Here is a 13435-nt window from a genome sequence, read left to right as displayed (position 1 = left end):
GTTCTAATAATAATGTTAGCACATGTTTGAGCTAGGATTGTCAGATAATTTACCTCTAGAACTCGACTTTACCTTTAGCATTAACGATGCAGTGGCCGATTGGGGAGTTCCTGCACTGCCCATCCCACTCCTTCAATGATTTTTAGACTCATCTCTTCCCCAAATGAAGAAACAGGTGAGAGGGTGGCGACTGGATACCCTTCCACTGCATTTTCAATATTAAAGGTAAAGCCTAGTTCTTCAGGTTGCAAACTGTTGCAGACTGCAGGGTGCCTTTTCCAATAAACCCTTTGGTTTTTGTATTACAAAGAGAGAGGTTATTAAAACACGAGTACACTGGACTTGGACTAAGCATTTCTAGAAAGTAACAACCCAAGTTGGAAGGAGAGAAAAACTACCATAAGTATGTTGGATATGGGGAAAGAGCAGTGGCGTAGCGTGGGTTGTCAGCACCCGGGGCAAGGCAAGTAATTTGCGCCCCCTAACCCGTGGATTTGCGCCCCCTAACCCCCAGATGTTGCGCCCGGTGCGGCCGGGGCCCCCCTGCACCCCCCACGCTACGCCACTGGGAAAGAGCTGTCTTGTTTTACGGCATTTGTTTCCTGGAATGAAGAATACATGGGAGTGGATTGGAAGCTTTCCTACATCTAATCTTTAAGCAATTAACAAACATGTTCCCATCTAACTATACAGGATGTTAATTACAGATTTCTAAACCCTGAAAAACAGAAGAAATCTGACTCGAGGCTAAAGAAAGTCACTGAACAATTAGCGCGCTGAGGTTTCCCTTGCCTGCCTAACTAAATTTCACCCAACTAAAAGTTATCAGCTGCAATCAGAACAACTGTCTGACAAAATTTGTGGGGAAAGTTATTTATTGCATTCCTAAAACCACAAGAAAACTATATAGAGAACTATACAGAGCATTTGCCTTAAGTACCCCAAAGGAAGTATGATTCATTGACGGTGTATTTATTTGTCCAAATGTGCTTGTGAGTCACTGAAAACCTGGAATTGAGAATATGAAGCACACACCTAGTCGCTTTTCATAATTTCCTAGTAATCCGGCTAAACCAAAAGACTGGAAAGTGAGATCGGCTGAAATTACTGCTGCAGCGTATAATTTTGGAAAGCTAAGGAGCCCACAAAAGCAAACAGGAAGAGGAAAGCCCAGAGGTGGGGGAAACGCAAATATTTTACATTTCCTTTGGCTTGAAGAAGTTGTATTTTCACACTTCACAGTCTTGCCTACAAAGGTTTCCCTCTGCCTTCTTGGTAAACACAACACAGGCCCCACCAATATCACTAGCTTCCTATCCTATAGTGCATAAGCTTCACAGATCCTAGGTCTTTCTGGCAGCCAAGAACTGCGGACCACGTCTCTCTCCATTGTCCGGATCCTCTGAGGCCCTTTACTCACTGGGTGCTGTCACACTGGGCAGATGCACACCACAACAGCCCACCCCACAGCGCAAAGTAATGCACTCATGGCAATGAAGCATTAGGATACGATAATGCAGGCCACCAACAGGCGGGCACAGCCGCAGATCTCACTGCCTTCCGCCAAACCAAGTCCCTTCTCGGATTCAGATGGCAGAAACAAACCTCTCCATGTTGCTGGAATAGGCCGCATGGCGCAGGTAGGCCCCCGGACTACCAAGCTGCCCGCCGGCGTTGTAGCCGTGAGCCAAAGAACCGTAGGAGCTGGGAGACATCCTGCCATAGAAATCCATAGCGTCGTTCCCCAGGGTGGGCGAGGTGGGCATCCCTAGGCGGGCAGAGGCCCCAAACAGGTGGCTGCCGCCACCGCCGCCACTCTGGGAGTAGGTGCCTTGGTTCACCTGCAGCTGCTGGGTGCTGGGGAGCGGGTAGGAGTAAGGCATGGCATTGTGGGGCCTGTGCAGGCCAGGCCCCGCCGCGCAGCCCTGGCTGGGGTAGGCGGCGGTGCCCGCGAAGGAGCAGGCGTTGGCAGGGGAAGGGGTGACGTCGGGGCTGTGCTGCTGGTGGGCCAACTCCGGGCTGTGCTGCGCCATGAGCGGGCCCAGGCTGAAGAGGGGCGGCTGCGACGGGTAGCAGAGGGCGGCGGGGGCCGCGTAGGGCGCGTTGAGGGCCGGCCCGACGGGCTGGGCCTGCGCCTCGTGCATGTAGGCCGGGTAGGTGGACAGGTCGCTGCGCTTGAAGCGCTTCCTGCGCCGCAAGAAGCTGCCGCTCTCGAACATGTCCCGGGCGTGCGGGTCGAGGGCCCAGTAGCTGCCTTTGCCCGGCCGCCCGGGCTCGCGGGGCACCTTGACGAAGCAGTCGTTGAGCGTCAGGTTGTGGCGGATGCTGTTCTGCCACTTGCGCGGCCCGTCGCGGTAGAAGGGGAAGCGCTCGGTGATGAAGCGGTAGATGCCGCCCAGCGTCAGGCGCCTCTCCGGGGCGTGCGCGATGGCCATGGCGATGAGCGCGATGTAGCTGTACGGGGGCTTGCCGCGCTGCACCGGGCGCTTCCTGCGACGGCCGCCCGGACGCGGGCCTCCTCCCCCTGCCGCCGCCGCCGCCGCTTCTTCTTCCGACGGCTCCGGCTCCAAAGCCTCCCCGTGCGCCGACGGCTCCACCTTAACGAGAGCGGCGAGCCTGGACGCCGAGCCGCCTTCGGAGTCGGCCTGGCCCGCGGCGCACGTCGACGGCTGGGGGCTCTCGGCTGTCATCCCAGGCTCTGGCCCTGCCACCGACGGCGGGGCAGCAGGTCCCAAGGAAGCGACGGGCAGCCTTGGCGATGCGGACGCGCCAGCCTCGCTGCTCCCGGCCTCCTTCCGATGGAGGGTCTCCAAGGCTCCCTCGGTGGCTGCGGGCAATCAGGGGTCCAGACGGCTTCGGAGTCCGAAGAGCTCAGGTGCCGACGCCGGGAAACTCGCGGGCAAGGCTGGAGAGCGATCCTTGGAGAGGTGACTTGGGGTAGGTTGGATCGGCGGCGTCTGGCGCCCTTGGAAAGGAGCGGGCCGCTGTTACCGCGGGTGGCGTCGGTGATCAGAGCTTGCCTTGGACGTGCGGTTGGAACCGAGCGGCGCTGCCTTGAAACAACGCAGCGCCGGCAGTCGGGAGACTGGGATCGAGGCCCCACCGCCCAGAGAGCCACCCAAGTTCGGGCAGAGTGGGACTTGGGCGCCGGAGAGGAGATAGCCGCGCAGAAGACTGGGCTGCCCCGGAGCTGTGTGCGCCTAGTGTCTTCCTGAGCAGCCGACGGGGTGCGCTTTCGGGTATCACTTAATGCTCCCTCCCGCGGAGAGATGCAAGCGCCTTTTCCCTCCCAGCCCCCCCCCCAAGCAGAGGGTGAGTCCCGGCCGGGATGATGCGCTTTTGTGCCTCCTCCTCCTGCCGCTCGCTGCGCACCTGGGCAGCCGGCACTCCCTTGTAGCTGCTGTGCCTTAAAGGGACGGGCGGAGACGCAGCTTGCCCGAGCAGCCTCTCTTGAGAATGCCGGGGGCGCCGCAGACCGACGGGGCTTTGCCGAGAGGGGTGGCCGAGGGAGGGGCCTGGCCCAGGGCAGGAGCCGGGAGGTGTCATCCGCGGGGAGGTGCGGAGCCAAGCCCGGATGCCAGGTCTTTCCCCGCCTCGGCAGAAGGAACGCAGCCGGGAGGCGCCCAAGGGACGCAAGGGAAGGCGGTCCGACGGCGCGCAAGGCGGACGGCTTTGCGCACTGCCCGAGGGGCGCGGCGGCCCTGTTCTCGTGGCGGGGTCGCTGCCTTGGAATTTGGCCATCTGGGCCTTTGCTCGACAGCAAATCCCACCGGCCGGCAACAAACCCGGGTTTGCCTTCTTTTGCTCATTTAACGGGAAATCCTAATTCGCCCGCTGCGTTTCACCACGCTTGAGCACTGTGACACTTTTGTAAGATTACACGGGTGCTATACGTTTAAAGCAAAAGTCGAGGCACATTCTTTGCCCTCGAAGAATTCTGAGCGCTGTCATTTGCTGCTGGGGGTTGTAACTCTCTGAGTCCAGGGGGAAACTGCAGCGCCCAGAATTCTTCGAGGGCAAAGAATGCGCGTCGAAGGAATAATGTGTACGCCTACCAGTTAGTTCATTCCCTCCAGTGGGTAGGAATCCTGCAATGGATGTTGGCAGTTTGGAGGGCTCCTGTGCATCAGCACTCTCAGGAAAGGGAGGCAAGCGGGTTGATCCTCACGTGCATTTACTTTGAAGTAAGTCTGCCTTTGTTCAATGGGACTTTCATCTCATTGCAGGGGAGGGGGGTTGACATTTTTGGGCTCCAGGACCACACGCGCCTTCGGCCAACCATCCAGGGGCCGCTGGCAGTGGCAGGTGTGCCTCTCCCCCCCCCCAGGCTCTCTCCTGCAGGCAGGCTTGTATACATACACCTCTCCTCAAGGGATCCCTGCAGATCACCTGCGGGGGGGGCGGGGCTAGGGGATCGTCTCTGCTGGTCAAATAATTGAACTGATGACCAGCAAGGGGGCAGGTTGCACCCCCATCACAGCAGTCACTGTGTGAACTTTCATTTTTCTTTCTTGCGACTGCCAAAAATCACTGGGGCTTTATTTGGGGGGGGGGGATTTGATTGAGGTGGCTGGATCAGAGGCCCCGAATTGTGGGGTTAGCAGTGCAGTATTTGGCTGCCATCCTTTACCTGAGAATAAGACTCATCGTACTCAATGGGAGGTACTTTTGAACAGACATGTATAGTAGTATTGCACCGCTCGGCTGTATCCCCATTAATTCACCAGGTCTTTTGACAATGGCAGTGGACTGCTTTGCATATACAGCTGCAATTGCCGAGGACCAAAAAGGTGGGGGGGCACTCGCAATCAGCTTGCAATAGCTATTCCTCTTCTTTTTCCCTCCAGGAGAGAAAGCATGGTAGAGGGAAGTAAGCAAGTATTTTTCACCTCTGCGGACCCCCCCCCCTTTGGGAATGTTGCTTAATAGGAGCCCGTCAAATCCCAGTCAGTCAACGGAGGACTCCTAGCCATTTAGGGAAGCGAATGTCTAGTGATTGCTGGCTGAGGATCAGTGGCGTAGCGTGGGTTGTCAGCACCCGGGGCAAGGCAAGTAATTTGCGCCCCCTAACCCTAACCCCCAGATGTTGCGCCTGGTGCGGCCGGCCCCCCTGCACCCCCACGCTACGCCACTGCTGAGGATTCATTGAAAGCTCTGGAGCCTTTCCTTGAAATGTAGATGATTAGTTTGAGTTTAAATAAAAGGGGTGGGTGTATAATAATAATAATAATAATAATAATAATAATAATTATTATTATTATTATTATTATTATTATTATTTATACCCCGCCCTCCCCGGCCAGAGCCGGGCTCAGGGCAGCTAACGCCAGTAAAATTACAGTAAAAACGTAATAGGAAAAAACCAACACAATTTAAAACACAGGTTAAAATGCAATTTAAAATGCAGCCTCATTTTAAAAGTAGCCCATAGATTTCACTTTGCAAAATCATCAATGCTGTGGAGAGAGGCTATGGAATATTTTCTCTCACACAGCACTCGAATTCTGTGTGTTGGAGAAGGGTTGTGACCCAGTGAAAAGACAAAAAGAAAGTACGCACTGCACTTCCCTTGTGGGCAGAGTTGACTTTTGGTGGTGATGCTTCCTGTTAAGGTGGTTTTAAAAGGGAACGGGAAAATTCACACAGAAGAGACCTGTCAACAGGCTAACAGCCAGGATGGCTACCTTAAACCATTGCTGGTGGGGCAGGGGTGTCAAACGGGGCGGGTTGTGGGCTGTTGACACCACCTTCATGCTGTTTCTGCTTGTGGGCTTCCGAGAGGTCCCTAGCCAGCCACTGTTAGAAATGAGCTGATCTGACCCAGCAGAGCCCTTGCTCGCTTATGTATTTATTTATTGTGCTAATGTTTATGCTGCTTCCCAGCCGCAGCATCCAAAGCACCTTGCAGAAATAACAGCAATACAATATGCCCATGAAACATCAATCAGCCGCCACCACGGCCGCGTACAACCACAGCCATGAAACAACATGCTATATAAACTCGGGCAGAAATGGTAACGGCAGGAGTGTCTGAAATGAGGTGTTTATGTCTTGGAATGAATCTGTTTCATTCAGTGGCTCTGCTTGCATAAAAGGGCAACAGTTTCTCCATACTTTTGCATCCACTGATCTAGGATCTAATTTGGCTAGAATCTGGATAAGTGTATCTCCTCTGCAGGTTAGGATGCTGGCCGAGTAAAATATGTTCTCGGTCAAAATGAACAAGGTGGTCAAGAGAGCTAGAATACTGTGATGCCCAAGGGGAGAAGCCATGAGCCAGAAATGTCCCTGGCCTAACTTACAAGGTTGTTAAGAAGGATTACTTAGTTAAGGAAAGTAAAGTTCATTGAACATTCTAAAAATGCTGTATAAATATTAAGATGGCATTCCATACTCATTTACAAGGGGGTAAATCCCATTAATGGGATGCGGGTGGCGCTGTGGGTTAAACCACAGAGCCTAGGACTTGCCAATCAGAAGGTCGGCAGTTCGACGGGGTGAGCTCCCGTTGCTCGGTCCCAGCTCCTGCCAACCTAGCAGTTTGAAAGCACATCAAAGTGCAAGTAGATAAATAGGTACCGCTCCGGCGGGAAGGTAAACGGCGTTTCCGTGTGCTGCTCTGGTTTGCCAGAAGCAGCTTAGTCATGCTGGCCACATGACCCGGAAGCTGTACGCTGGCTCCCTCGGCCAGTAAAGCGAGATGAGCGCTGCAACCCCAGAGTCGGCCACGACTGGACCTAATGGTCAGGGGTCACTTTACCTTTTTAAGTCCAATTAAACTCAGTGGGGCTCGCTTTTGCATAGGCTGTACAGAATTCCACTGTAATATTATCCAAATATGGATTCCCCCCCAAAAAAAAAAATTTCAATTTTTATGAGGAATTGAAATGGTGCTTAATTTTTAGAAAAAAGGGTTGTTGGAGTGAAGTTGAACCAATATTCATTTAGAAACGCTGCGGTCTAATCTTGAAGGCTCACACACCCGCCACAGCCATTGAAGAGTATAGGCTCTCTTTCCTTTGTGAATTCTGCACTTGCTCAGGGAGCCCTTTCATTCTATTCTTAGCCCACATCTCCAAGGTTGATGAACTCTGCAGCACTGGCAGGGAAACAGTTCCTCCTCAAACAGCTGTGTTGCATCCTACACATTTTCTGTTTTGTGAAGAGAAGTAACCATCTGCTTGAATCTCTCCCATTGACATTTCTGGGACTTTTATTTTCATTTTATTTTAAATATTTATGTTCTCTTTTCTTTGTGCAGTCCAATGTGAATAATTAGCTACAATAAAACAACCCCTCACCGAAACCAAGACCTCAGAACCACAAACCGGCATCCATACTACTTGAGCTCCATACACTGATTTCAGCAGGATCAAACCAAATGACTTTACCCTCGTGTAGATGTAAGTGGGTTGTGATTGCATTGAAAAGTTACTGTCACAGATGTGGACCATGGAATGATCAATAAGCCAGTGCTAGAGAGAGCCCCCCCCGAAAAGGACACTCTTGAGCTGCGTTTGCTCCAATGGGATGCCTGACTTTGTGTTTGGCTCAATTAAAACAAGTGAAAATGAGAATCAAGGAACCATAATTGAATATAAGGTTGGAGACATCCTGAAGCATGCAGGTGACTTTTGACAATGCAAGCTTGTATGCATATTTATTCAGAAGTAGGTCACATTGTATGCATATTTATTCAGCTTGTATGCATATTTATTCAGAAGTAGGTCACATTGACCTCAGTGCTGCCTAGTCCCTTGAAAGTATGGATAGGATCGTGCATAAATGGACCTTCCATGAATGAATACCATGCAGAAGACAAGCAACAGGGAGTGGCTGCCTCTCTTAAGAACTGCTTGTAAGCTTCCCAAGCGCTGCTTGTGTAGCTTGATCCTATCAATGCTTATTCAAAAGTAATATTTATTTCAATGGGACTTGCTCCTAGTGCATAAGATTGCAGTCATACCCATCTGGCACGTCTTTGCTAGGAAGTAAGCCTCACCTCATTCAACAGGGCCTTAGTTCCAGGGGGATGTGCGCAGGATCTCAGCCTGAGAATGCTGGCCTCGTGCCCCTTTGGCCAGATTTAGAAGGGCAAATCTCACCTATTTCCTAATGGCCAGTAAGAAAGAAATTAGGAATAATTATATGAATCCAATGTTATTCCGTTGCGCAAACCTTTATCACTTAATCAGCTAAGAGGTTGAATTATTATAGAAATGTCAAATAGAAACTAGAATTTGGATAGATCTGCTACATATGGGGAAAAACACAAAAGGATATAGGACCGCTGTTGCAGAAGGCAGCTCAAGAGATGACGCCGAAATGGGTGGCTAGAACCATCCAAATCAGAGGCAAGTCTTAACGACTAGATTAAATAGATTTCTCTCTCCTGCCCAGACCATTTTACAAACTCTTGCCTTTTAAGCGGTGCTGTACATACATCTCTTTAAAAAGGAGTTTAAAAACAAGTTTTGTTTTCAAAGGTAAGTCACACGAATATACTTGGTTACTTTCTGTTCCAGGAACGTCTCTCTATTCTAACCAGTTTGCTCTGAACAAACCTAGCGAGGACGCTCGCCTTTAGCCCTGCGTTTTCAAGTCCAGGGACGCAGCTCTGTTGAGAAAAACCCCTTTAGAGTTGAGGTTATGATTTACCTAGTTTGCTCAGGGAGCCCCAAATAAGCTATTTCGAAATTAACTTCGCAAATATTATTCTGCAGAATATTTTGCAAATACATTATTTTGCAATTTACACCCCCCTCCCAACACACTGAGGAGAATTCAGTGCAATTCACACCGTATTATTTTTGCAAGCACATCATGCTATTTTGCGGGTTTTTAAATCCCTCCCTGTCTCCAAATGCGCTGAAGATAATGAAATCCTTCCCATCCACTTCACTGTAAGAAATATGCTTTCTTCAATTTTTTTAAAAAATTGGGGCGCTAGGAATAAACCGGGGCGGAGAACAAGCTTTCGTAGCGATGCACTTCATGAAGATGGCAGACTGAATATTATAACTAAAATAAAATATCCACGAAAATTTTGTTTTTTCCTGTTGGAGGGGGTTCCTTCAGAGAGCGCAAGTTCTCAGTGTTGTGCATTGCAGTCGCGAAGTGTCGGAAAAAACGTTTGGGGTCGGGTGTTTTTTTTCTTTTCTGAAATACACTCAAGTCACTTTGAGATGAAAAGGAAAGCTTGTAAACGAAATTCGTGGTTTTCGTTCGTTTGCTCCCCAGTTTCCCAGAAAGTGACCGGCGAGATGCGCTCCGTTTCTAAGGCGCGCAAAAACAAGCTTTCCGAACGCGTTAGGGGCGCTTCTTCGTCTGTTCTCCAGAGCTGACTGAACAGCAAATCTCTCGTCCCGAAAAGCTTCCAAGTCCCCCCAAAATAGTTTCGTTAATAAAATACATCCGTTGCTGCTTTTTCCGTTCAATCACTTTTTGCTTTCGAAATATATTGAGGCTTACGGTGCGTAATCGTTCTTTTATCATTGTAATCGCGCGGCACTTCTTATTGCAACGATGGGAAGCATTTTGCATTTGTACACTCACAAACACCCACCTGCCCAGGACTTGTGGCAGCCAGAGCAGATTTATCAAGTCCTTTAAACCCCCAGAGCTTGGGCCGGGTAGCTCAGAAGACCAAAACTCTTTGCAACGGGAAGGAAGCGCCGTTGATTGCAATGGGACTTACTTGGACAAATAATAAGGGTGCCATAAGTGGTTTTTTAAAATGCTTTTTCTTTAAAATAAAAATATGGCCACCCTATTTTTAAGTACTTTTATTTGGAAGCAATAACCGTAGGTCTCCCCCGCCCCCACCCCGTTTTGTATAAAGTTTGGGCGATTGATTCCTGGATTGTACAACATTAAACGACGCAAGGCATTTGTTTGGATCGCTGAAACAGACTCCTCCAAATGATTTCTGATTTCCTCGATTTCTGATGGGGTTCCTTCTGTGCCAAGTGAGAGCAGATCTCACCCACCTTTACTTGGAAGTAAGTCCCACCTTACGCAAGTGGGATGTGCACAGGAATGCAGCCTTAAATCTTACTGAATTCTATTCACTTGTAAGGTGCCTTATTCTTGTGGCTGGTGCGTAAAAACGTTTTGTTATGTCTAGTTCCGCTACTGCTAACGTCGTGTTTTGTGCTCCCGGTTTTTATTCCGGTACATGTTCGTTTAAATAATACATTGTTTATGTCGGGGTGGAGAGACAAAAGCAGTAAATCCTGGCCGTGTTGTGCTGAATCTAATTTTCAAAGATGTGTGTTCAAGATCAAGGATCAGAAAACTATAAATCATACTGTGGACATTGTTGACTTCTGGGTTTGTATGTTTGTTTTTTTAAAAAAGATCTAGGGATTTTATCCAGCGTTCAGAGTAGCCCCACTGATATTAATAGACAGACTAATTTGGGCCTGCTCTTTGATAGGTCTACTCTTAGTTGTACATAACTGCAATTTGTTCATTTACTCACGATAAAGCCTAATTAAACTCATAGGCTGTTACTTCTGAGTAAACAGAGATAGGATCGGGCTGGGAAATATTTGATTGTGGGGTTTATTGGCCAGCTTTTTCAACGGTTGTTCCTAGTTCGTTTTTTTGTTTTACTGTGTAGTTTGTGTTCTTATTTTGTATTTTCACGTTGTGAACCGCCCTGTGATCTTCGGAGGAAGGGCAGTATACAAATTTAATAAGCAATAATATTAATAGTAACAACTCACTGAAACTAATCAACAAGCTTGCGGGGCAAGAACTTTGCAGTCCCATTCATTAGATGGAAGAGAGCGAAAGACCCGCTTAGGGGTACAGTATGGAGTTCACATCTGTATTTCTGAGTGAGCAATCCTGTGCCTACTTACTCTGGAGTAAGCTGCTTGTGAGACTTGCTTTGGAGTAAACAGGAATCGGATAGGAATGCACGTCTCTCCAGAAGTGTCCTACGGTCCTAAGTGCACTTTTCCATTGATTTCGGCTGGAATCGAAGCGGAGATCGGATCAAATGGAAAGTTGTTGTTTTTTTGCAAGGCAGGGGGAGGAGGAGGAATGAAGTTTTAGGCGTGCGTGAGCCATATTTACCATTAAGATGGTTGCATTGCGTATGACTTGCGGAGCTGGACACGTTGCTCGTTAAATATAGACAAATATACAGTTATTTAAATCCCTTTTAGCTACGATGAGTGGGCGCTTCGTGTTTGCTTTTTAAAACAGCGGCAACAACAAACATTTATTTCAAAGCGGTGCTTGCAGCCTTGACTCTGGGAAGCAAAATATTCGTATAATCCTGTCCCCCACCCCTCTTTGTTAAGTGTTCTCGACAGGTTTCAATCCTGTCAGACCTACTTTGGTTTTCTAAAAACGGGAACCCAAAGATCTGCCAACCACAGCCCCGCGCAAAATACAGAATGGTTAGAATTAAAGGGCAAGGGTGCCTCTCGGCACATTCTGAGGTTCAGAATTTGATTTTCAGTACCAGAACTGAACTGAGCCCCAGACCTTGCGCTGGCACTCTGTTCTTGCTTGGCTTTCTTCATTTCATCATCAGGCTACTGTAAGGGGAGGGGGGGGGAGAAATAATTTAATTATTTTATTTCCTGCTTTTGAACAATTGTGGGTTGGTCAAACACCCTTGACGATCTACAGAAAATCAGTTGGAGATCCCTTCCTAGATCCTGTTGTAGCCTCCTAGCCTTACCTGTCCCCTCATCAATAAACATTTGAATTCTAATTTAAGATGCCAAACCAAAAAGATCTAATACCCATCAAATAATTACAGTGGCGTAGCGTGGGGGTGCAGGGGGGGCCGGCCGCACCAGGCACAACATCTGGGGGTTAGGGTTAGGAGGCGCAAATCCACGGGTTAGGGGGTGCAAATCCATGGGTTAGGGGGCACAAATTACTTGCCTTGCCCCGGGTGCTGACAACCCACGCTACGCCACTGAATAATTAAGACCGTTAACCTGGATTTGAATCTGAATTAACCTCAAATGCTTAATTTCAGTTGGAATCTTGTTTACAGCATAGCATACACGGTTGATGCTGCCCCACAGATGCCTGGCTCTGGGACCTAAATTATGCTCTCAAGAACAGGGGTCAGCAACCTTTTTCAGCCGTGGGCCGGTCCACCGTCCCTCAGACCATGCCAGATTATATTTTGAATTAAGAAATGAACGAATTCCTACCCAGAGATGCATTTTAAATAAAAGGACACATTCTACTCATGTAAAAACATGCTGATTCCTAGACCGTCTGAGGGCCGGATTTAGAAGGTGATTGGGCCGCATCCGGCCCACAGACCTTAGGTTGCCTACCCCTGCTCTAGAATCTTTCATCTCTAAATGGATTTATCTTTCAAATGTGTTTCTAAAGGAGAAAAAATGTAGTATAAACACCAACAACTGGGAAACCTGTGAACGCTGCAGTTGGAGAACAGCCTTTACCAAAGGTGTCATGATGACACTTGAACTCCGGACGCAAGGGAGAAATGTGCTAAGAGGAAGGCACAGTTGGCAAATCCACACCCTAATCAACTCCTGCTCAGAAACCAAAGTCCCCACTGTGGTTCCAGAATTGGCCTCCGCAATCACTTACGGACTCATTGTTAAAACTGTGTTTATGGAAGACAATCTTACTCGGCTACGAGTGATCGCCAAAGAAGAAGAAGACATTTTCATCTCATTTACATCTCTCCTCCCTCCAAGAGAATTCAGCCAGTAGGATCAGAGCATTGGGACAGACCCTTTCTGAAACTTCATTAGAAACTGATTTCGAGAGCACAATCCCACCACATGTGCCTGCAGTTGCCCAGACCATTGCACCCTCTCCAACACTCTGGAGACAGTGGGTTGTTAATACGATAGTTTGAGAGGTCTCAAATGCCATTTAAATAAAATTTTCCACACGCGATGCTAGTGACCTGAGACATTGGGGCTTGGAGGTTCAGTGTGGGGGGCACAGAATCACTAGCTAGGCTCAGGATCAGTTATGGGGCATTATAAACATCTTGCCTTTTCTCTTGTCAAACTGAATTAGGTGGGTGGGTGGGATTAGAGCTTTGAAAAAGGCCTCGCCAGCCAAATGCTTTTAGCTATGGCTCATCTGCATCAAGCCTGTTGACTTAACGAAGGTGTCGAACAATAACCAGGTTGATGAAAGAAAGAGAAGAGGGGATTTTATGGGGCAGGGGAAGTGCCACATGTGCTGAACTTGGACTGAAGAAATGCTGAGCATACAAAGCTTGCTATGTAGGAATTGGAAATCTAATCTGGGTCAACACTGTCAGCTCAATTTCCTCACATGCACACCTATGCCAGAATTTGCAGTTGGTAAACAATAGAGAACTCCTGATAGCTCCAAGCCTATATTTGGCCAAGGGCGCAGCAGCAGCTAACTGCAAAGTCTCAGTGGAGAATGTCCTGGTCAGCCATGC

General features: G+C 48.9%; 1 protein-coding gene across 1 annotated transcript; it reads right to left on the bottom strand.

Moving 5' to 3' along the window:
* Window positions 1–569: 569 nt before the first annotated feature.
* FOXE1 (forkhead box E1) lies at window positions 570–3180 on the bottom strand. Its single transcript, XM_082205620.1, has one exon. The coding sequence runs from the start codon at window positions 2688–2690 to the stop codon at window positions 1587–1589; it is 1104 nt and encodes a 367-aa protein (XP_082061746.1). The 5' UTR covers window positions 2691–3180; the 3' UTR covers window positions 570–1586.
* Window positions 3181–13435: the final 10255 nt, after the last annotated feature.

This window comes from Podarcis vaucheri, assembly GCF_965113315.1.
Source record: "Podarcis vaucheri genome assembly, chromosome: 17".
Classification (NCBI taxonomy): domain Eukaryota; kingdom Metazoa; phylum Chordata; class Lepidosauria; order Squamata; family Lacertidae; genus Podarcis; species Podarcis vaucheri.
This window is presented reverse-complemented; position numbering and strand designations above follow the sequence as displayed.